At 44.0% G+C, this 24,388-nt stretch overlaps 1 protein-coding gene across 5 annotated transcripts in view; it reads right to left on the minus strand.

The window, feature by feature from the left end:
• Positions 1-24,388, minus strand: part of FRYL (FRY like transcription coactivator) — a 246,895-nt gene that overhangs the window by 145,931 nt on the left and 76,576 nt on the right. For all 5 annotated transcript variants that reach the window (XM_090035895.1, XM_090035899.1, XM_090035897.1 and 2 more), the window contains exon 3: positions 7,273-7,326. In XM_090035895.1, the coding sequence (XP_089892021.1) occupies positions 7,273-7,326 (54 nt within the window). The remainder of the gene's footprint in view (positions 1-7,272; positions 7,327-24,388) is intronic.

Here is a 24,388-nt window from a genome sequence, read left to right on the forward strand (position 1 = left end):
TTGCTTTAAGAAAAAGCAAAGATTGAATTCAGGAAATGTACCAAGAGTACAGTTAATAGAAACTATAATTAAAGTACAGCTGTATAACAACATCTGCATACTCCAGAGTTGTTCTAGCCTAAATTCCAGTTCAGATTATTAGTAGGAGAAAGTTTATTAGAGAAAGAAAAGTCTGGAGGCTGTGGCTGCTAACAGATGTTAAAAAAACAAAACAAAACAAAACCCCTCCCAAAAATACATGCTTTGCTGGAAGCAGCAGCATGTTCGCTTGACCTCACTGCAGCATTTGTATGGATTGGGAGCTTCAACAGGGCTTTTTTGGTGCTTTTATCTACTAGCTGATTCAATCAGCTATTAGGTGAAAGCACCAAAAAAGCCCCACTAAAGTGCCTGATGTATACAGATGCTGGGTAAGCTAGGTCCAACTAACATGATGCCTCTTCTGGGCATGCCCTGGTCTCAGCATGGGAGTGTACCAAGTTTAAAATCAAGTGCCATTTTGGGGGGGGAGGGGGGGATATGATGTAATGTCTGTAAGTAGTCTATGATAGCATAAGGCAGTTCTAACCTCTTCACTGCTAAGAAAGGAGCCAGCAAGGTCCTACAGAGGACAGCACTAGCTGAGGAAATGTAAGTTGCTATATAACATGCACCAATGCTTGGGCATTACCTGAGCACAATACAAGAATAAAGTTTCCATGAAAGCTTCAGTCACACCACAACACTTTGCTTCTATACTCTCAACCCCAAGAAAACCCAAATCAAGTCACTGACAGTATCATTATTTGTTTTCATTTGAGGGGGTTCTTTCCTACAGGTAAAAATCACAAACTTGTTCACGTGCTTCTGAAATATGAAAAAGGTAAACCTCCCAGGCTAAAAAAACCCAAAACAAACAAGACATCTATTTACAAGATTTAAGTGATATTTTTGGTTATTTGAAAGATAGCTTATTTAATGCAAGGGTGTGAAACATATGGCCTAGTTCCAGCCCAGGAAGGTGGGCCACTTAGCCTGTAGGGCTTCTTGTTGCCCAGATGATCCACCATCAGACCCAGCTCAAATACCGTTCTGCAGCAGCATGAGCCTCAGGCACCACCAACTAAGAGGAGCACCAGAACAGAGGCAGAGCCTCACCCTTTCTCCTTTTCCCTCCATGCTTCCTCTGCAGCTCTAGGGGCCAGGTGCAGCACTGGGCACAAGATAGGCAAGGAGTGGCAGAGCAGCAGCCACAGGGTTCTTAAGGAAGCTGCTGCTGCTGCAGAGTGACAGTGTTGGGTTAACCCTATTATTGCCTACCTTTTTCATCACAAAATTAGGTTTTCAATTTGCTACCCGGCACATGATTTGGCAGCAGCTGCAACTTTAACTCATGGTTCTGGCTGTGCCAACATTTCTTCCCTGCCCCACCAGTGGCTTGCCCCAAAAGCAAACAGGAACCAGCAGCCAAGATGTTAATGCCACCCTGTTGGGGACATCAAGCTACAGCACTAGGGTGAGTGGCATCAATGCTAACCTCTGTATTCTGGCTGCAGTGAGAAGCCCTGAAGTCTGTATCCAGCCGACCGATTAATTAGTCTTATACCCCTGAGTTAATGCAATAAAACTGTACTGAAAATTAAGAAAACTAAAACAATAAAAGAACTGCAAAGTTAAATTTCCTACTTCCTAACAGCATCGGCAGATATCTAAAATAATGAAAAACTAGCTTTAACAAATATGAAATGAAAATAAAATTTAATTGATTTACAATCAGGACACTTAAAAAGGGCTGTTTTTATGACAGATCTGTCCACTTTGCTGCTAGCTCCAATCTCATGTCTGTTGCAATAGAAAACTAAATTAAAAACCAAAAACAAAAAAACCAAACCTCATTTTGAGCTAACACTAGAAGTCAGTGGGGCCAAAAGGTTTGGTACCATGATACTAAGCAACTTAGTGACATTTTATCAGTAAATAAAAATATATTTTGCAATTCAATACTGCTTTTTACTCATGGAAAGAGATTCACTGGTCCCAGTATTGTCCAGAAATTCAGTTTGCAAATTTAAAATAGTATTACTATTTTTTTAAAAAAATAAAAGGCAATGCAAATCCATGTACCTAGCACAAAGAATTTTCCTGAGAAGGGAAACCTAAAGATATTTTGGGAATTGGTCCTACACCATTGGAGTCAATGGGATTTTTGTCAATTACTTCAACCCTAACCCATGTTGAGATTTTTTTTTAAATCACCAACCACAAAACAGACATAATAAAAATACTAATAACCATCTACATATGCTGAAATTCAGATACTGACAGGCACATGACAATTAAAAACACCTGAGACCTGAAGGCCTGCACTAAGCCAGGATCACAGAAGGCCCTGTATTTATTAAGCATCAAAATGAGGTCAAATGCAAAGACAGTCTTGATATATGTGAACAACAAAATATGATCAAGGATACAAATAAAAAGCAAAGCAAAGCAAAGCAACCTTTTATCCTCAGGTTGCTAAAAGCTAAACAACAGGAAAGAAGGGTGTATAGTTAACTCCATGCAAATTAAATCACTTATTTAAGGAAATTACATATTCATCACCTTCAGTTCAGATTGCTGTATTTCTCTGCATCTGAGAAAACCGCTCTAGTCAAAATAGTACGGAAAGCTAAAAGCTGGCCTTTCATGAGGGGTGTCTTCCATTTAAAAAGTTAAGCAGCACTGATCTAGACAATACTCACGCATGTTCTGCACATTCCTTTAGGTCCCAAACCACTTCTATTGTCAGTTCTGAGTTTTGGTCATGCTTTGGAAGGCCAAAAACAAGTCAGGACCCAGTAATATCAAGTAAGAGCTCTGTGTCTACTGTACCTCATGCAAGTTGCATACCTCATTCAATGCAACTGAGGACCTCCAAAACGGGAGCCCAAGATGGGGTGTTCAGAGTAAAGCAAATCTGGATATGGAACACATCACCACATGACATAGGAAGCATCATGGGCGAGATCTTTTATTGAACCAGCTGCATGATTAGAATTAAAGTTAAACATCCTTTATTCTCACATCATGGCTACAACATCAATTCAACACTATCAAACACTAGTAACCTAATATTTGACTGCCTTTAAAACACAATGCAAAACCTACCTTCTTCATAAAGCTTTCCTGACCCTAAGTGGCATAAAAAAGAGCAAGAAAAAAGGTAAGGTAGAAAAGTGGAGAGATAAACTATTCCCTCCAAAAGAGACTCAATAAAACATAAGAAGAAAGAGCAAAATACTCTAAGTTTAGCAGAGACACGACACTATAAATGTACTTGCATATGCACCTTATAAACTAACAAATCAGAGATGCATAAACTTTTGAGAGCAAACATCTCTATCCTGACCTCAAACTAACATGGCTAACTACTTCTGTACTTACATATGTTGCACTTCAATATTACTGGGACCAGCATTGCAGAAAGTACCAATAAGGCAAATGCGAATGAATGAAGTTTTGCATACATTATTTTGTAACATGTTTCCTAAGCAACACACATTTCTTAATTAAAATATGATTTTTCAAACAAAGAAGTGTAACAATAAATCAACTATATAAAATAATTCATAATGTAACACTGCTTCTCATCGCTTCTTCATAACATTTTAAATAAGAATAGGAATATTTCAATTTTGAAATTTAGTTTCAACATGTTAGAAATGCTTCCGTATAAATAACTGTCATTTCCCTAAACTGTACGCTTTTTGCCTAAACTTTAATTTTTTTTTAAAAGTTTGTTAAAAACCTCCAAGATATTTAAGAGAATAATCTTGTTTGAAACCTGAAGAAGTATTGCTTTTCCATATCATAGTCTTACATGCCTCTCAGGTACAGTTACAGCAAAGACAAATTCTAGTCATACTGACCAGCTAACTGGCTTTCCATCAGAAAGGCACAAACACCAGATACCATTTCCTCCTCACTTCGTGTTTGGATGATGACAACTCACCATCCATGATTTTTCCTGTTATTTTTCCTGTTCATTAGCTCCCTTGTGAACTTCTACAGTTCAATTTTTGCCTCATTCACAGCCTCACTGGAAAGCTCTGTGGCTTCTCCTCCCTGGCAGCTGATCAGCATTCAGGAGTGTGTCTGTTTGCTACCTCCTTCAAAGAATCATGAACTAAACATTTGCACTGCATAAGGAGTCACATAGTCTTCATATGCTTTTCAAATATCTCAACCACAACAGAATTTATTTGTGGGAGGATTTAACATACACAGGCAAAAATAAAGATACAGAAAAACAATGTTTAGCTTGCCACCAAATGGGGCACTCTTTTAAGAATCTTGAAGAGCCACAAATTCATCCAAGCCATTTTACCTTGGCCCAGCATCACATTACGTTTTCACTGCCTTTAAAACAGACTTTACTATAGCAAACTCTGTCCTGAAAACAAGATGGGAAAAATCAGACATACAAAAAAAAAAAAAAGTGATCAAAATAGGGAATTTGTGAAAATGTAATTTACCAAATTTGGTTTAGGTCTCAGTGTTCCAAAGAGTTTTTCTTGTATGCTTTTCTGCTCAATTCTGATTTCTCCCTACAAACATATCATTTTCTGGTAGCTCTTCAGATGTAGCTTAACAGATGGAACCAATCATAAATAGTAAGATTTCTAAATGGGGAACAGTTAAAAGTGGTTTATCACAGTAGTAGTATTTTTGTTAGGGTTCTTTCAAGGGGAAGTTTTAAACCAGTAATATTTAGCTTGAGAAAAGCATTAACATCAACTCTGGTGAAAGCACCAGAGAATGAATGCATTAGTTTGTACCAGATTTTTCAATTATCGTCTCATCAGCCCTGCATTCTTTACTTCCCTTTCTTTCTAGCCACTCACTGAGCTGAGTGATTATTACATTTCTGAAATAACACCTTTAAGGAGGCTTGGCACATCCTTTCTTTAAAACGTAAAAAGAAAAATAATTGATTGAAGTAATCTGCGTAGCAAAATAAACAGTTAAAAAACAAATGCACATTACATTCCCCCTGTCTCCCCACCCCAATACTACTCTGGCTAATGCTACCACAATTTTTGTTTGTAAGATTTTTTTAAATGGGGTGAATTTCAGATCTCTAAAGGCAAACTATTTGCTCTTCATAACCATCTTTTCAAAGCAGGGACAAGAAGATATCACTAAGAAAAGTGGTTTGTACTACTAAAAGGGCAAAAGAAAAAGAATAAACTCATCCAAAGTTCCTTGATCTTTTCAATGGGAAGGCTGCCACTTCCCTCCATTCTCTCCCATCTGACTTTTAGTGTCCTCTAATATCCATACTTCATATTATATTCAATTTATCTTTCCCTGTCCTTTTGTCTGCTCTATAAACTTCTGTGTTCTCTTTTCTCTGGTTTTTTTCACTCATTATCTTCAGCTTCTCACTTCAGCATAGTGCTGTCCTGAGTTGGAAGAGTTTAAAGACAACTGTATAGTTTCCCTTCTTTCTAATCCTCACCTAGTATACACTCAGCCTCCTCTTTGAGTTGGCTCACATTCTCCTCTTGTGCTGCAAGGCCTATCCCAAAGCTCTTCACGTTAAGCAGGGAACGACAGCAAAACTGGCTGCACCAAAGCACCTTCTGCATAGTGGAGGTTGGTCATTTCCTCACTTCTGAATAGTGTATTCTAGCTACCTTTGGGCTTTAAATCAAATTAGTATAACAGAATCAAAGCTAGGGCCACAAGAACATGGTCATACATCAAACTCTGATTAGCAAGAGTATACATTCAATTAAGCTCAGCTATATCAGTGTCCAGTACCACCAGTGCCTCTTGTACTCTGCTTGATCTTTCAGCTTTCCCTATTGTAATTCCCCACCACAGTTGACCCTCTGACATATGACCTAGGGAACTGTGTAAACGTTGGATACTATAATAAATAGGGACAGACTGTAAGTCAGTCCGGTGGGGCTCCATCCAGGCACAGATATACACATATGTAGAGGTACAAGAAGCAATGCTCCTGCAGAGACTAAACCCTGTGGGTTCCTAGCTAGAAGGTTTTGCCCCTCTGCTCAAGGTCAGACTGATAACCACATCTGGGGTCAGGCAGGAATTCTACCCCATGCTCAGAGCGGCATGAATTCGGGGTAGGATGAGGTTTCTGCCTTTCTTTGTACTGGGGTCATAGCCCTCCTCACTGGATCTCTTGAGCGTGTTTCAACAGCCCTTGCAGCAGGAAACTAACTGCTGTTCTCCCTACTTTACCTGTGGCAAATTAAGATATTATGCCTTGTGGGTGTGGTACAGTTGACTGTATAGTTTTAGTAATAGTTTAGACAAAGATTAATAGGATGGTTTGATTTCATAGATTTCATAGACATTAGGGCTGGAAGGGACCTCGGGAGATCATCGAGTCCAGCCCCCTGCCCAAAGGGTAGGAAGTCAGCTGGGGTCATAGGATCCCAGCAAGATAAGCATCCAATTTACTCTTGAAGGTGTTCAATGTAGGCGCTTGAACCACCTCCGCTGGCAGACTGTTCCAGACCTTGGGGGCTCGGACAGTAAAGAAATTCTTCCTTATGTCCAGTCTGAAACGGTCTTGCAGGAGTTTGTGACTGTTCGACCTCGTCATCCCATGGGTCGACCTCGTCATCCCATTTGGATAGGGATGATCCTGCCTCAGGGCAAGGGGTTGGATTACATGACCTCCAGAGGTCCCTTCCAACCCTACTCTTCTATGATTCTGTAAGAGCCAAGCTATGGTGGAATTGGAAACAAAGTTAATAGGCAGTAAACCTCTGCAGGATCACAGCCTTACTACTACTACGCTGGGTACAGTGCCTTTGAAATAAGAGAAGAACAGGTCTTACAGAACATATTGTGAGGTACTATAGAAAGCTCTATTGTTTAAACACGTTAGGTAACACTTCAACTATATTTTAGGTTTTCTATTCATGAATTTAAAAGTGCTGTATAAATACAGAGCCTTACTGAGATCATTATAATTACTGTATAGCTGAGGAAAACAAAAATGAGGTGTGAAATATATTGCCCAAGATTACACAAATTCTGCAGCAAAAGCTGGGAAAATAGAACCCAAATCTTTCAGCTGCCTGTCATATTTCTATATCCTTTTAGAACACTTTTGTTAAAAAAACCAGACTTTGTGTTAACCCCTAGTGATTATTTAACAAATCAGTACTTTAAAGCTCTAAATTATCTGAACAGTACAACTATCATTCTGTGCAAAGAGAGGCTACTGAAATTATATGAGGAATTCTTTTTAATGAAAATGTCTCCTACCTGGTCAAACTGAAGATCTTCACCTCTTTGAAGAGATCTGGATAAAAGCTTTTCCTACAAAAAGAACAAATACAAAGACTATGAATGCAGGCAATTAGCTACCAATGAGCTATTGTAAGCAATACAGGCAAAAGTAATTTAACATAGGTTAATTCCTGATATTTTACAAATTCACATTATGGGAACATAAGGAGACAAGTGGCAGTCTCAATATTTGCTCTATTCCCAAGCACTCAGAACAGATCAAACAGATTCAGAAACTATAATGGTGGTCTACCAGTAGCACTATACAATGTAGATAAAAAGGCTAGAATGCCTGAATTCCAGAAACTCAAATTCTCACTCTTCAAATGAGCAGGGGATTTTAAAAAGGTGAACACCACAGTGCTCAACAGCAATGGCTAATAGTGCATATCAAATTCGATTTTAAAGGAAATCCAGTGCTGCCCTCCCAGTTTATCCATGATCACATCATGCAGTTATGAAAAGAAAAGAAGTTGAAAGACGGGAACAAGTTCTTTATAACGCTGCGGACTGAACCACCACCCCCGCTACTTTTTCTCTTCTTCCCCGACATGAAAAGGAGATGCAAATTACTGTCCAAGTACAATAAAATTGAAAATATCAATAGGTACCATTACAGCAAAGATAACCTTGTAAAGTAAAGGAAAACTGCAATAATAATCAGATTAAAGCTAAAAATTGGTTTCAGTATCTCATGATTATCACCCTTATAAAAACACTGGGGTCTAAGAACAGAAAGCAACTATATTTGTGGTAAAATTAATTAATCAAAACCAAAATATACAAAAAAAAAATTAAAAAACTAGAAAGACAGTACCCATATAAAAACAAATCCATTAGAACTACACTAACAGCTAAATTGATCATGCTGATATTTACCAAAAATATATTTTTAAATCCCTTGCCACGATGCCAAACCAAGAAGAGAAGCAGTTGTAGCTTCACCACTCAACTTTATTAGGAGGTCTATTATTCACTATTCAATTTGCTAGACCAAAAGAATATTCCATAGTTATGACTGAGTGTACAATGAGACATGCACAGGATTTATGTTGAAAAAATATTCATTAGTTACAAAGGAACTTTAAGATTAGACACTTCTTTCTTTAAAAAAATAAACAAACCAATAAGACACCAATATCTGTAAACAATTTAACCTGGGATAGTTCTTAATATTCAATAAAGAAAGAAAAAGTATCCAGTTTAGTCATTAGGGAAACGTCAGCTGAATTTTCCAACAACATTAAAGACTTTAAATTAAACTAAAGTACACCCTCAAAAATTTTAGGCAACTAATTGCTGGGGGTCAACAGAAAGGAAACACTGTCAGCCTGGTGGAAAGTGGACTACAGTTATTTTATATTTTAGCCAGGACACATTTCAGCGAAAGACAAACTCCAGATCTAACTGACAGTGAGCAACATATCACAGAAAAATAAACTTAGCTAATAACATAGTAACTCCTATTTAAAACAGAATGAATGTATACATGTATGCCACACGTGTACACAGATCTTTTTAGCTGTACAAAATGACACTGGATATTTAAAGTTAATCTCTGGGATGGCCAACCTGAATTACAAAATTAGAAATCAGAATTGAGAAGTTCAGAGCTAGCACACACATTTTCAGTCAAATATGAACCTCTTGGCTATCACTCTAAGCTGTTAGAATGCTCAAGAATTCCCCACTGCATAAGGAATAGACTTACTGGATTATGAGGCCCCAGGCAGATGTTACTCTGAAAACATGACTAACCAGTTAATTATGCCTTAAAGCCATAGCTATTATACAAAATGTGTGTAATAACTTTTAGGCTGGTTTCCATACTGCCTTAAATGGAACATGTGGCAGGGTGGATGGCACTGATGTTTCCAGCTGGCCTTGGTGTGGTCCCCAGCAGCCAACTATCAGCTGATCATCCACATGATCAGGACTGTGCTGGGCAAGCAACACCCACTGGGTCTGAATCCTGCTGACAATCAGCTGATTGTCAGTTGGCAGGGACTGAACTACCATGGCTGTCATTCAATGGCAGATCAGGACTGCCCTCAAGGCAGTTCAGTCCTGCCAATGAAAAGCTGCTTGGGACCACTCTTGGGCTTGAACATCAGCAGATCTGCTGGTTGGAACTACTCTGGAGCTTGAGCCCTGGAACAGTCCAGCTTATCTGATCATTGGCAGATAAACTGGTCAAAGACCACTCTGGAGTTTAAGCTCTGGGGCATATGCCCTGGGGCAGCGTCAATCTGCTGATCATCAACCAGCTCTGGGGACTGCACAGGGGGCTGGAACCTGCCAACAATCTGCTGATTGTCAGGCACCTGATTTTCAGCTTGCTGCTACACTGGCAGCCCCAGGATTATACTGAACTGACAAGTATGGTGCAATTGAGATCCAATCCCTAGTCCAAATACCATGGCAGGAGGTGCAATTTTTGGGATCGCAAGTCAGATCCCATTGTGCTTTCACCTGAACATCTGTCTGCCTTAGATGCTGTTGACTGGATGGCTGTAAGAGCCAAAATCGGAGCAACCTACTATGAGATTCAGCAAATGTGGCTTTAATCTACTGTTTAATAACCTTTGCTAAAATTGCTGAACACAATCCAGAGAGCCCAAAAGTGTTACAATAGAGTACTGTAGGGCAAATTTATTCATTTAGATTTATATCCTGCTCCACCCAAAAGGCTCAGAGCATCTTACACTAAACAGACAACCCATAACTTGCAGAATTCCTTCAAAACGCAAGAACGGCAACTGCCCCATCCTCAACCACTACCTCCCTCCCCAAACCCCACACAGACAAACCCTCCCTCTAATCCCGATTAGCATACATCCAAAAAAAAAAAAACCTTTTTTCTACCTCCCCCCATCCTTCCCATTCAACTCACCCCTATACCTCTTCACCTCATCCCCAGGAATATTCCCCATAATCCTCCTCCAATGACCCCATATAAGCCTGAACCCCCTCTCCTGCAGAGGAACTGCTGCTGTCACTCCCCTCCCCCTGCAAAAAATGCCTAACTCCTTCCCCTTACCCAACAAAACCAGAGTTCTAAGAGCTCTAACAAAAAACAGAACAAAAAGGGAAGACCCCCAGTTACTGCCAAAGAGCACCATTAAGTAGTGCCTGCACAGGGAAGCCTTCCAGCTTTGTAGGGTCTGGAGACTGGTCAAGATGTGCCTCGGCTGGGCCCCAGCCCTCACCCAGCGTGAAACACAAAATGGTTTGCTGTAACAAAATTATAGGTAAATACAGTTTCTCTCCAAAAACATAATTATGGACAAAAACTACTATGCAAAGATAATGTAGAGATGAAAAATGCAAAAAAGATAACTTAACAAGTAGTATAACAATACTACAGCCTGAGACGTAAGGCTAACACCTACTAACCAAATTAAGCAAGGCTCTGTTGCCAGAAGATTTAAGACAAAAGGAGGGAAAATTTCTCCTATGGAAAAGAAAAAAAAAACTTGAACAAACAAGAAAAGTAATGTATGGGTTTTCTCTTTTTTTCCTTTTTAAGAGAAGTATTTTGGGTGAAAAGAGCATCTAAAGAAGAAAAGGGCTGACTTGTACAGGCCCTTACTCCCAGTACAAAATACATGCCTTTAAAATTACAGACATCAGAAAGCAAATGTGTAGAGTCTATGAACCCTGACAAAAAAGTCGAGAAAGTAACTTAATAGCTTCCTTCCTAGAGACTACAAAATAATGTAGTTGCCTTGGCAAAATTAATAAACTTATCTGGATCTCTGTTCACCAGGAAATTTAGAACAAGCACCATCAGAAATGACCACTAAAATTGTACTGGATCATCTTTGCTTCATAGTATACTTCAGAAACTAAGCATCCCCTACTTGGCCCAGCCCCCCAGGGAGTGACAAGAGAAGTAGTGGGGTACTCACCAGTCCCCCTCCTGTAGGGCAGGGCCCCCCAAATCCCGGGCAGGGCCCCCCTGGCCTGAGAAACCAGAGTTCCCCGACGGCAGGCCCACTGCGCATGCGCGCAGTTTAAAAGGGCCCGCCAAACGGGAAAGAAAAACAAAAAAACAAAAAAAACCTCAGTTAGGCTCCGGAGTGGTTAGAGTGGTGAAGCCTGCTGCGCCCCTGCTCCCCCGAAGCCCCCCAGACACCCCCTCAGCAGCCGCAGAGCCCCCTGCCAACCCCCAGCACAGACAGAGGTAAGTGGGCTCGTGGTGGGAAGGGGTTAACTCCTCGCTCCCTGTGAGCAGGCCGCTGCCTGGTGCTGGGCCGGGTCAAGCCCCGGCCCAGGCCCCTACTTGGCCCAGCCCCCAGGGAGCCCCGCGACCGGAGCCATGCGAACAGGCTGCGTAAACAGGCGCTCGAGTTAGCACGGAGTTCGTGTGGGAGGGCATGAGACCCTGCCTGCGACCCCCCCTCCCCCCTCCCAAGAATAGTCAGCCCCAGCCGTAGCCAGCCTACCAGAGGCATGACACGGATGGGCACGCGCCGCACCCCAAGGGTCCCCTCGGGCTCCGCGGCTCCCCCATCGGGCACCTCAGAGACGGCCACCCAGACGGAGCCCATGGTTCCGGGCTCCACGCAGACGGAGCCCCTGTCTCTTGGCTGCGGGGGCTGCCTGTCCCTTTTTCAGGCTCTGGAGCCCGGGAGCATGGCCACCTCCCCTTGCGGGGTCTGCTCCCTACTGGGGTCTCTGGCGTGCCAGCTGGAGGAGCTCCAGGCCACAGTCCAGAGACTGCGTGCCATCAGGGACTGCGAGCAGGAGATAGACTCCTACTGCCAGGCCCTTCTCCCCCGGGAGCCGCAGGGTAGAGCACCGTCTCCCTCCATGACTAAGGAGGACTCTGGGACCTCCTGCTCTGCCCAGTCAGGGGCATGGACCAAGGTGGGCAAGGGCCCTAAGGCCCGCCGCATCAAGGCCCCTCCCTCGCCGGAGCTTAGCAACAGGTTCGCACCTCTTGCAGCCCCAGAGACTGCTCAGTTGCCGGCTCCCGCAGGCAACCCAGGCTCGACCGCAGCTACTGCCCCCGCTCTCCCCAAGTCAAAGCGAAAGGTGTTGGTTGTGGGAGACTCCATCCTGCGGGGCACTGAGGGGGCAATCTGCCGCCCCGACCCCTTAGCCCGGGAAGTCTGCTGCTTCCCAGGGGCCCGCATCCGAGACATTGCGGAGAGGATCCCGCAGCTCCTCCAGCCCACAGACCACTACACCATGCTCCTTATTCACGTGGGCACCAATGACACGGCTCGGAGCACCCCCAGCCAGGTCATGAGGTGCTACAGGGAGTTGGGAGCGGGGCTTAGGGGTCTGGGAGCTCAGGTGGTGTTTTCGTCGATCCTCCCAGTCTCAGGCTATGGGCTGAGGAGGGAGAGGAGGATCCATGCGGTGAACCAAAGACTGCGGAGCTGGTGTCATCAGGAAGGCTTTGGCTTCCATGACCACAGACCGCTCTTTGGCGAGAGAGGCAGCGAGCTGCTGGGAAGAGATGGCCTCCACCTCTCTCCCCTGGGGAGGAGGCTTTTCTCAGCCAGACTGGCTGACCTGCTCCACCAGGCTTTAAACTAAGCCCGCTGGAGGATGGGGGGACTACTGCCACTGCTGGCCTGCTGAGCGATCCTTGCAAAGCCAGCAGACCAAGGCACTTAAGGGAGCCCACCCCTGCCCCAGCCCTGGCACAATCTGTGGGCAAGGCAAGAGCCCCCAGGGGCACACTTGCCTGCCTGTACACTAATGCCAGGAGCCTAGGCAACAAGCAGGAGGAGCTCATCCTCCTGCTCAGTGCAAAGAATTATGACGTCGTTGGGATAACGGAGACCTGGTGGGACTCCACCCATGACTGGACCACGGGTATAGAGGGCTATACCCTGTACAGGAGGGATCGTGTTGACAAAAGGGGCGGGGGTGTAGCTCTATGTGAAGGAAAGCTACATGTCCCTGCAAGCTGATGTTGGCGACCGGCATGGACAGCTAGAGACCCTCTGGGTAAAAATTCATGGGGAATACGGCACAGGGGACACAACGGTGGGAGTCTACTACAGACCTCCCACTCAATGTCCTGAGCTTGACCAGGAGTTCGCCCGGGAACTAACTGAGGCCGCTTGCTCCAGGACCTTGGTTGTCATGGGTGACTTCAATTACCCGGACATCTCGTGGGAGGATCACTCAGCAAAATCCGAGCTGTCGCAAAGCTTTCTCTCATGCGTGGATGACCTCTACCTGACTCAAGAAGTCTATGGGCCAACAAGAGGCAAAGCGCTGCTCGACCTGGTACTGGCTACAGGGGACAACCTAATCGGCAACCTAGTGATCGATGGGAAGCTGGGTGACAGCGACCACGAGCTGATCACCTTCACCATCCACCGTAAAGCTGGCAAGTCAGTCAGCAACGCAGAAGTCCTTGACTTCAGAAAAGCTGACTTTGACAAGCTCAAGAGGCTTGTTGGTCAGGCCCTCAGGGACCATGACCCCAGGGAGAGGGGAGTTCAAGAAGAGTGGTTGCCTCTCAAGGAAGCGATCCTCAATGCACAAGCTAAATCTATTCCAACACGGAGGAAAGGCAGCAAGAAGGCACAGCAGCCCTCCTGGCTCTCCAGGGACCTAGCGGACCTCCTGCGGCTAAAAAGGAAAGCCTACAAAGGATGGAGGATGGGATTCACCTCCAAGGAGGATTATTCTGCGCTGGTCCGGTCCTGCAGGGAGCAAACCAGGAAAGCCAAAGCTGCAACTGAACTCCAACTAGCTTCAAGCATCAAGGACAACAAAAAGTCCTTTTTCAGATATGTGGGGAGCCGGAGGAAAAGCAAGGTCAATGTTGGACCCCTGCTAAACCAGATGGAGCAACTGACAACTGACGCCCAGGAAAAAGCCAACCTATTAAATAGGTACTTTGCGTCAGTCTTTCATCAGTCCCATGGGATGCCCATGCCTGCTATGGGACAGGGAGATCCGGGTGATGGGGATCCCTTACCCTCCATAAATGCTGACCTCGTGAAGGAACACCTTGAGAAGCTGGATACCTTCAAGTCAGCCGGCCCTGACAATCTGCACCCCAGGGTACTCAAGGAGCTGGTGAGCATCATAGCCCAGCCCCTGGCACGGATCTTTGAAAACTCCTGGTGCTTTGGTGTAGTGCCTGAAGACTGGAAGAAGGCCAATGTGGTGCCAATCTTCAAGAAAGGGAGGAGAGTGGATCCGGCTAACTACAGGCCCATTAGCCTGACTTCTATCCTGGGGAAGATCTTGGAAAAGTTTATTAAGGAGGCCATCCTTGAGGGACTGGCCCAGGCTAACATTCTAAGGGATAGCCAGCATGGGTTTGTTGCGGGTAGGTCTTGTTTGACCAATCTCATTTCCTTCTATGACCAGGTGACCTATCATCTGGACAAGGGAGAAGAGATTGATGTCATATATCTTGACTTCAAAAAAGCTTTTGATCTGGTATCCCGTGATCACCTCTTGGCCAAACTGGCCAGTTGTGGCCTTGGCTCCACCACGATCTGCTGGCTGGGAAAATGGCTCCGTGGTCGGACCCAGAGGATTGTAATTGATGGCAGTCACTCAACGTGGTGCCCTGGTACCAGTGGGGTCCCTCAAGGCTCTGTCCTTGGACCCATACTGTTCAACATCTTCATTAATGATGTGGACATTGGAGTCAGGAGTGGACTGGCCAAGTTCGCCGATGACACCAAACTTTGGGGCAAAGCATCCACGCCAGAAGATAAAGCGGGTGATCCAGGCTGACCTGGACAAGCTCAGCAAATGGGCAGACGAGAACCTCATGGTGTTTAACACTGAAAAATGCAAGGTTCTCCACCTTGGGAGGAAAAACCTGCAGCACCTTTATAGGCTCAGCAGTGCTACGTTGGATAGCACTACAGAAGAAAGAGACTTGGGGGTCATCATTGACCACAAGATGAACATGAGCCTGCAATCCGATGCTGCGGCTAGTAAAGCGACCAAAACGCTGGCTTGCATCCATAGATGCTTTTCGAGCAAATCCCGGGACGTCATTCTCCCCTTGTACTCGGCCTTGGTCAGGCCGCAGCTGGAGTACTGCGTCCAGTTTTGGGCTCCACAATTCAAAAAGGATGTGGAGAAGCTTGAGAGAGTCCAGAGGAGAGCCACGTGCATGATCAGAGGTCAGGAAAACAGATCTTACGATGACAGGCTGAGAGCCATGGGACTCTTTAGCCTGGAAAAGCGTAGGCTCAGGGGTGATCTGATGGCCACCTATAAGTTTATCAAGGGTGACCACCAGGATCTGGGGGAACGTTTGTTCACCAGAGCGTCCCAAGGGATGATGAGGTCGAACGGTCACAAACTCCTGCAAGACCGTTTCAGGCTGGACATAAGGAAGAATTTCTCTACTGTCCGAGCCCCCAAGGTCTGGAACAGTCTGCCAGCGGAGGTGGTTCAAGCACCTACATTGAACACCTTCAAGAGTAGATTGGATGCTTATCTTGCTGGGATCCTATGACCCCAGCTGACTTCCTGCCCTTTGGGCAGGGGCCTGGACTCAATGATCTCCCGAGGTCCCTTCCAGCCCTAATGTCTATGAAATCTTTCCATGATCTTGACCATATGTGATTTAAATACGCACATCCACACACACGCCCTAATGTTTGCAACTACATACAGAGTAATCAAAACAGCAGGTATTAAAATATTATATGTTCCTACTCAGAGTAATAAACCAACTACACAAACAAGTTCTTTTGATATATAAGCAAAACTTTATCAAGTAGTAGATGAGCCTTTGGTCAAGAGAAGCAGACGTTTCGAGCTACAGCTCTAAAAAGGTAGTAAATTCCTCCAATGTGGTTTTGCTAAAGTTGTTTGTTACAAAAGAGCCAGGCAGAAGTCACTGCTGTCCTTGTACATTGCCACTTTGGCTGGTGTAAGTAGTATAACTTGGAACAGAGCAACAACCCTTGATGGCAAGGAGCAGCATGGTTCTTCAGGGTGGGCCTCCCTACCAAGTACCTGCCACATTTGCCTGGCACAGCCTGGGCAAATCTCCCTTCCCAAAAGACTGGGCTAGGTGATAGCTCTTCTGGGTTGGTTTGCCAGTGACGGAAATGGAACTGTTTGACGTTTCAATTAATACTATTAAATAAAGTTCTGTCTAAACTTTGACCCTTTCCCCTTGTAAGAAAAACACAATTATAGACTTCTGTACAGGCAAGAAAGATCCAACTGTTTGTTTTAGAAAGCCCAGTTAAAATTTTTCCACAGGTTTCTGGGTAGAGGCCAATGTTTCCCCTAAGGTGCAGTGATCCGTGAACACACTGCTTCGGTCCTGCCTCCCCCTTTCGCTGAGTCTAATAGACTAGAATCCTCATATAGTGGATCCTCATGCAATGAATTTTGCAATAATTCTCCAAGCACAAGACTGGGGGCTGGGGAGCGGAGCAGTTCCCCAGAGTCAGTAATGGAGACTCCCCATTCTTAGCACCTTACCTGCCTATGTCTTTAGACCAATGCAGCGGTATAGTATTAAATTGTATGCAGCTTGGAGAGAACCTTGGTGGAGGCTGAGCCAGATTTAGAAAGCTTGTATACCCCTTAAATTTGAACCTGTCCTTTGCTGCTGTCACCCAGTGCCTGGAAATAGCAATGTCGCTTGAAGGCTGTCTGCTCTATTATATGTTTTTAATTTAAAAATACAGAATTTTGTAATAGACTTACTTGTCCCCACACTGTATTGAAAGAGAGCTTTTTCTAAATGGTGATTATTCCTTCAATTGAATTTTTTCACTGCAGAACTGCTACATATCCATATTGTACCTATAGTATTCATTAATTAATAAATACAACAGTATTTACTAATTAGAGAAGAGCCTGGAGGCCCTAATCAGGATTCAGAGCAATGTACAGTAGGTCCAGCAGAAATATATATATTGGTCTAGAGATTAAAATTCAATTTTATAATGGAAGAGATTTTAAAAATCATGGTACAATGAATGGTTTATGTTCGTCAAAACTGCTTCAGTAGTTTTCTAAAAGAAAAGTGGTAATAACTTGCATATTTTAAACATTACAATGATATATAAAGAGGGAGAAAAATACTTAACCTCTCTTTTTCTACTTGCACAGGACAGATAGTATTTTCATTATGGCAAAGAACATACATTTTATACCATTTTTTGTTTTGCTTTGTTGGACCTGTTTTATTTCCCATTTCTTCTACATGCAGCACTAGCACCACCAATAGTTGTTTTTTCAGCAGCTCCTCTATAAAGATGTGCATTGCAGATGCCTTGAAGGTCAACAGAGTGAGTTTCTTGAGAAATCCAGAATGCCAGTGGCAAGGTTTGCCTGCTAGCAGAAATCACACAAATCCCCCATGAGCTAGCTGTGCCTTCTGCTGATTAGTGCAAGTCACAGCCACCTCTTACAGGGCTCAAACAAACCATATTTTATTTGGAGTTTTGCTTTAACACAAAGTTCAGTTCCCTCTGACCTTAACCCTGAACAGATTAACTCAAAAGAAAATAACATTGCCTGTTTCAAGTTTAGGCCATAAAGGTTCTCTCAGCTTTTACCAGTAACTACATCTTTCAACCTCTCCTTTCTCACTCCTTTAGGGCCCTTCTTAAACTCTCCCAGCTGAGAATCTACCCAGGGGTCCAATTCCCCCACTCCCCAGCTGCATATAATTACCAAACAGAGCCAGCCACCCCTTCTGGATCCTTCAATGGTTTCTGCACCCTATCACACCCATCTATGTACTAATCAAGTTATACTGACAAAGGGATTTTTTTTATTATTTTTATTTATTTACAATGTTTAGGGGACACAGACAAAGCAGTTTGTAGTTTTCATTTACCTTGGCTGGTCAAGGTAACCTCACACAATTTTAGCACATGTACACCCTTGTCCACTCCTCAGGTACTCCCCCAATCTTCGGCTCTTCTGGAGTCTCACTCACTCTCAGCCCTGCTTTCCCTGGACCCTCTGACCACACTCCCAGTCCTTTCCAGGCCCAGGGCTCATGGATCCCCTGGTCCCTACTCTCTAGGCAGCTGCACCCACTCTCAGGCCCTGCTGGACTACTAGTCTTTTAAGTAAGCCTTGCCTTCCCTTGTAGGGCTCCAGGCTAAACTGCTAGGACAACTTATGGCAGGCACTGGAGTCTTGTCTAGACTTAACATAAAATGGGGCCACCTGTCCATATAACTAAGCCCTTCTCTGCTCCAGTTACCTTCCCTTGTTCCCTGCATTGCAGACCTCCTCATTCAGAGCTATGGTCAGTTCAGGAATCCTGCTGCTCTGTTCTCACTCCAGGGCAAAACTAACTGACAGAGGCAGGCTTATATAGCTCAAGTCTGAGCCCTCTTCCGGTCAGGTAGATATTAGCTCCCCTTTGCCACCTGCAAGCAGCCTCTGAAGTCCCTTAAAGGAACTGGCACATGCAAGCACCCTGCTACATTACCACTGTAATGTGACATGCAATTGATTTTTTCTAACTCTGACCTATGGGATGTGATGGGACAAGAGGATAAAAATAAATCCCCTATTAGCATTTTTTAATATCAGAACCTTACAATACACTACACTACACTAAATAAAGCATCTTCCTTCCTCAGTCAGGTACCCTCTTTCTGGCTGTCAGTGCATTCTTAGAAAAGTTTCCATCTTTCTAGCTAGTCTAACTAGTTTCTGCTATAAAGTGTTACATTGGAATTGTTTTCTGATTTCGCTAAGCAAAAAAAAGGGGATACATTTGGTATGATGCTTCAGTACAAGTCTTTTTTGTCGGGGGGGGGGGGGGGAGTTGTTTGTATACCATTAGGATTCTGCTTGTGCACTTGCCAAGCTTTGTTATCCCCTTAAAGAGTGACAGTATTGACAATTCCTACAGTGAGAGCAGATGTTCCCTTCTGCTATCACAGTACTCAATACAAGAGTTTCACAACTTGTACTGTTAGGCCAGCCAGTATGCTCCCATTACTCCATTTGCTTCCTCCTCGTCCTTCAAGGGCGGACACTTGGGAGGGTAGAATCCTTTGTTAGTGCCACGGCACCAGCAGAACAAGCACTCCTCTCATTGCACACCCGTTGCAGTTTAGCTTCTCCTGCTGTAGGCCAATTTCTATTAAATTGTGAAGTTTCATAGTTTCATAGTAGCTAGAGTGGGAAGGGACCTAGGTAGATCATCTAGTCCGACCCCCTGCCTTGGCAGGAAAGAGCACCGGGGTCAGATGACCCCGGCAAGGTGCTCATCGAACTTCCTTTTAAAAATCCCCAGGCTAGGAGCCTGCACCACCTCCCCTGGAAGCCGGTTCCAGGCCCTAGCCGCCCTGACTGTGAAGTAGCGCCTCCTAATATCTAATCTAAACCTACCCTCCGCCAGCTTGTGACCGTTATTCCTGGTCACTCCTGGCAGCACACGGGGGAACAGGGACTCCCCCAATACCTGCTGATCCCCCCTGACCAGTTTGTAGCAGGCCACAAGGTCCCCCCTTAACCTTCTCTTGTGGAGGCTAAACAGGTTCAGGTCCCGTAGCCTCTCCTCATAAGGCCTGCCCTGATGACCCCTGATCATATGAGTGGCCCTCCTCTGGACTCTTTCCATATCGTCCACGTCCCTCTTGAAGTGTGGCGCCCAGAACTGGACGCAGTACTCCAGCTGTGGCCTGACCAGTGCCGCATAGAGGGGGAGGATCACCTCCCTGGACCTGCTTGAGATGCATCTGTGGATGCATGACAGGGTACGGTTGGCCTTCTTGACTGCCTCCCCACACTGCCGGCCCATGTTCATCGTGGAGTCAATGACGACTCCAAGATCCTTTTCCGTCTCCGTGCTGGCAAGAGGGGAGTTCCCCAACCTGTAAGTGTGGTGCCGGTTCTTCCTCCCCGGCACTTATCAGTGTTAAACCCCATCCTATTCTCATCCGCCCACCGTTGCAACCTGTCAAGGTCAGCCTGTAGCCTATTGCACCCTTCTAGTGCACCCACATCCCCCCACATCTTAGTGTCATCAGCAAACTTGAACAGGGTGCTTTCTACCCCCTCATCCAAGTCACTGATGAAGATGTTGAACAGTGCGGGCCCGAGGACCGAGCCCTGCGGAACCCCACTGCCCATGTCCTTCCAGGTCGAGAAGAACCCATCCACTACCACCCTCTGGGTGCGGCCCTCCAAGCACTTGGCGACCCATTTGACTGTGTGGGCATCGACACCACAGTCTCCCAGCTTTTTGATGAGGACAGGGTGAGAGACAGTGTCGAAAGCCTTCCGGAAGTCCAGAAAGACTACACCCACAGCAACCCCTGCGTCTAATGATTTGGTGACCTGATCGTAAAAGGCCACCAGGTTGGTCTGACAAGACCTGCCACTGATGAACCCATGTTGGTTGCCCCTGAGCATGCATTCCCCTGCAAGGCCCTCCTGGATGTGTGCCAGGATAATTTTTTCAAAGAGCTTACCCAGGATTGAGGTAAGACTAACTGGCCTGTAATTTCCCGAGTCCTCTTTTTTTCCCCTTTTTGAAGATAGGGACCACATTGGCCCTCTTCCAGTCCTCCGGCACCTCACCGGATCACCAGGAGTGCTCATAGAGCCACGCCAGGGGTCCCGCAATGACCTCGGCCAGTTCCTGTTGAACCCTAGGGTGAAGATCGTCCGGACCAGCAGACTTGAACACGTCCAGCCTCTCCAGAAGTACCCTAACTCCTCGCTAACCCCTGGCCCAGGCGTGTCTCTCCCGGGGCCCGAGGGGGGCCCAGCAGGGAGGTGGCTGAACTGGTCCCTACTTAGGAAGACAGAGGCAAAGGAATCATTAAATATGTTAGCTTTGTCATCTGGCGTGACGACTAAGTTGCCCATCGTGTCCTGCAGGGGCCCCACATTACCCGGGACCCTCTTTTTACCCCCTATGTATTTGAAGAAGGACTTCTTATTGTCCTTAATCCGGGAAGCTAGTCCTATCTCCATCTCTGCCTTGGCCTTCCTGACTGCCCCCCTACATCCTCGGGCGACTGTAACATAGTTGTTTTGGATGGGTTTCCCTGCTGAGTAGAAAGCACTATTGTCTCCTCAAAACAAAACAAAAAACAAAAAGCTGTGGACTAAACCCACTTTTCACAGAAAAATAATACTAGGGATCAGAGCCAAGTACAGGAAAATCTGGAGACAGCATATGTATTATTAAGAATGAGACCAGCATGGGGACTAGATCACACAGAGAAGTCTGACAGTAACAGCAATGCTTACTTATGGCCTGCTTGTGTGTGTACGTACATCACTGTTTATAGTACCAAGCAGCGGCAGGAACTATGAAAATAGATAACAGTGAAAGAATTTTGATCCAAACATTTGGTGGGTAGGACAGTTAGCTGGGTAAATGGACAAGCTCAGCTTCTTAAATCTCCCCTTCCCCCAACAGGTCATCACAGCTGCATAACCAATTTATACTACAGCTGTAAACCACTAAACTATACAACAATAATGAAAAATAAAATGATGTATGCTAAAATATTTGTATCCTTATTAAAATGACACAGGCCCTGAGTTCTCCCCTGTCTTCTCCCATTCCAAGGGCTCCATGCTCCTCCTCTAGACGTCCCAGAGCTCTATAGCTCCTCAGTCCCCCAACACACCTGTTCCTTCTGCAAAGACAGCTGTCCCCTCCATGGAGCCCTTAAAGTACTTGTGCTGCTATCATTTCCATCTCTGAGGCTGACTCATTATATTTAAAATAAATGCAGATATACACTTACAATCCATCACTATTGTAGTTCACCTGAATATCTAATAGAGAACTTACTTTTTTTTGAGAGAGAAAAATCAGAATTGAACACCTGATTACTGTAATCACTTTAAATTAATCTTGCCACACCAAAACAATTTAAGCACTTTCAGCATTACTTTGAGTCTTCAGGAACCATATTAATATCGTTTAAACAGGGCTAAATGAGCTAGTGGTATTTAAATGAAGGGGGCAAAGCAAAGCCTACATGCCACACATAGCAAAGCTCTCTAACCCCCTTTGTAGTGAAGATGAAAAAATTGAAGCAACTTGGGTCTACACTCCTCTGGATGGGTTTAGGAGCTGAAAACGTGATGAGGAAGAACCTGTATGGCCTCAAAGGTCAGATTGTTAATACAGATTCTGTGAACTCAACACCAAATGGCACAAATGGGAGTTTATATAGACCCTTAGAGAATGGTTTGGAAAAGAAAAAAGAAACCATTAACTACACTGTTAGAATTCTTGTAAATGTCACAGTTGATAGTGATATAGTACAGTGGTGCTCAACCTCGCTTCAGTCAGTTGACTTCATTCAAATTACCCTTAAAAATTGACAATCTCCACTATGTTGGTTTTATTTATCAAATTAAAATGGTACATATAAACTCTGGGTGCATTTTACAAATAACTAAGATCACAAATGCTAAAAAGTCTTTGTTGCATACAGCAATACCTGACCCAGTCTTACAAAATCAGAGCAAGATCAGAACAGTCAGGCTTTCAGAAATAGCTCCCTACCCTTTCCTTTCATCCCTGTGTAGAAGGGACAGGGCTTTCTGAGCATGCCCCATCTACAGGCAAAGTCGGATAATCTGAAAGTACAGAGAGTATAAATATAAGTTACCTGCAAGCTATGAAAGAAACATATCCACTTCCTCTAGATGTTGTCTACTTCTACAACTGAACGTAACAAAACTTAAAATTACAGTTTTTACATTTGCCAAGCAAACCTAATTTTGCTATGTACCCCAAAATGCTTTATATCAAACAACATAAAATTTTAAAAACCTCAAGAAAATACACCATTTTATAATGGTATACTTTGTTCATCTCTCTGCTTGTGAACAAACTAACATCCATACACCTGTGTATTCAAATGCAAAAAAGGAAGGGTTTTAATTACTGGTGAACAGGAGCTTTAAGAATTGAAAACTTATAAGATCTTGCAAATACTAGACTTTGAGCACCCATTACTGTTAAGAAAGTTTGCTGCTTCCCCAGATAGGATATTGGTAGCTACTAGTTTGCTTGAATGGTGCATATTTCTTAGCACAACCTCCTACTGCTGGTCAGTTCATTTTACTATCAGTGCGATAGTGATTTATGATCTAATGTACAACAAACAAAGAATTGTAAACTTATCTATAAATGGAGACATATGAAAAGTTCTCCACCCTATATAAAACACTATATGACTAAGCAATTAAAAGAAAAGGCAGCTGGAAAACCATTTCCCAGAGAAACAGCAGTGACTTTCCTGTAAGACAAAGCCTCCATAAATGGGCTAACATGATACAATAACCTCTAAAGTCTACATATTTACTGTGAACAAAGCAGGTGAACAAATATTGGTTTTATTATACCTGTTTTACTTGTCAAAAAAATGGAAGCAACCAGGCAAACAACTCTGAATATCCTAATTGATTATCCTGTCAAAATCTAATGGCTTTCAAAATACAAACAAAATCTCCACAACCTGCTTTTCTTTCTTTAATCAGCAGAACATCACCTTTTTCTGATAGCAAAAAGAGGCCAACACTACTATGTCAGAAAATCTTGCTAGCTGCTAAAAATTTCCAGCTGTAATCTATTTAACACATATAAAACCAGATCTAGATCCTTATATGCACATTTGTACCTGTGAATCAAAACACTTATTTCAGATGAATAATATTTTACACCCACTTTCAACAAGCATGGCCATCAAACCTAAGCTTAAACCAGTGCAAAATAAGGCACACAATGTTTCCTATACAGTAGATACAATGGCAAACTGGCCTGAGATGCTGAGTTCTCTTAACTCAAAGTCAGAGCAATTACTAGATAGAGTGTTGGTGAGGTGGTCAAAGTGTTGTCTATTTGATTATTTTCCATTACTGGGACTGGAATTAGCTTGAATGAAAACTTTTATTTTGTAAACTCTGAAAGATCATGTCAGACAAATACACCGGCAACAATACTGATATTTAGAAGATTCCTCAGAAAACCCTTATTTGAAAATTTCTAATGCTCAGGCAGAATTGCTGTACAGTTATGATAAAATCAGGAATAACAAATCATAAAGGCAATATACCTCCTTAACAAGAGGCTCACAGTACAGAGAATCTATCACCATCACATACAAGATGCTGA

The sequence above is a fragment of the Crocodylus siamensis genome, chromosome 2 (assembly GCF_052110815.1).
Source record: "Crocodylus siamensis isolate JL-2025a chromosome 2, ASM5211081v1, whole genome shotgun sequence".
NCBI classification, from domain to species: Eukaryota; Metazoa; Chordata; order Crocodylia; family Crocodylidae; genus Crocodylus; species Crocodylus siamensis.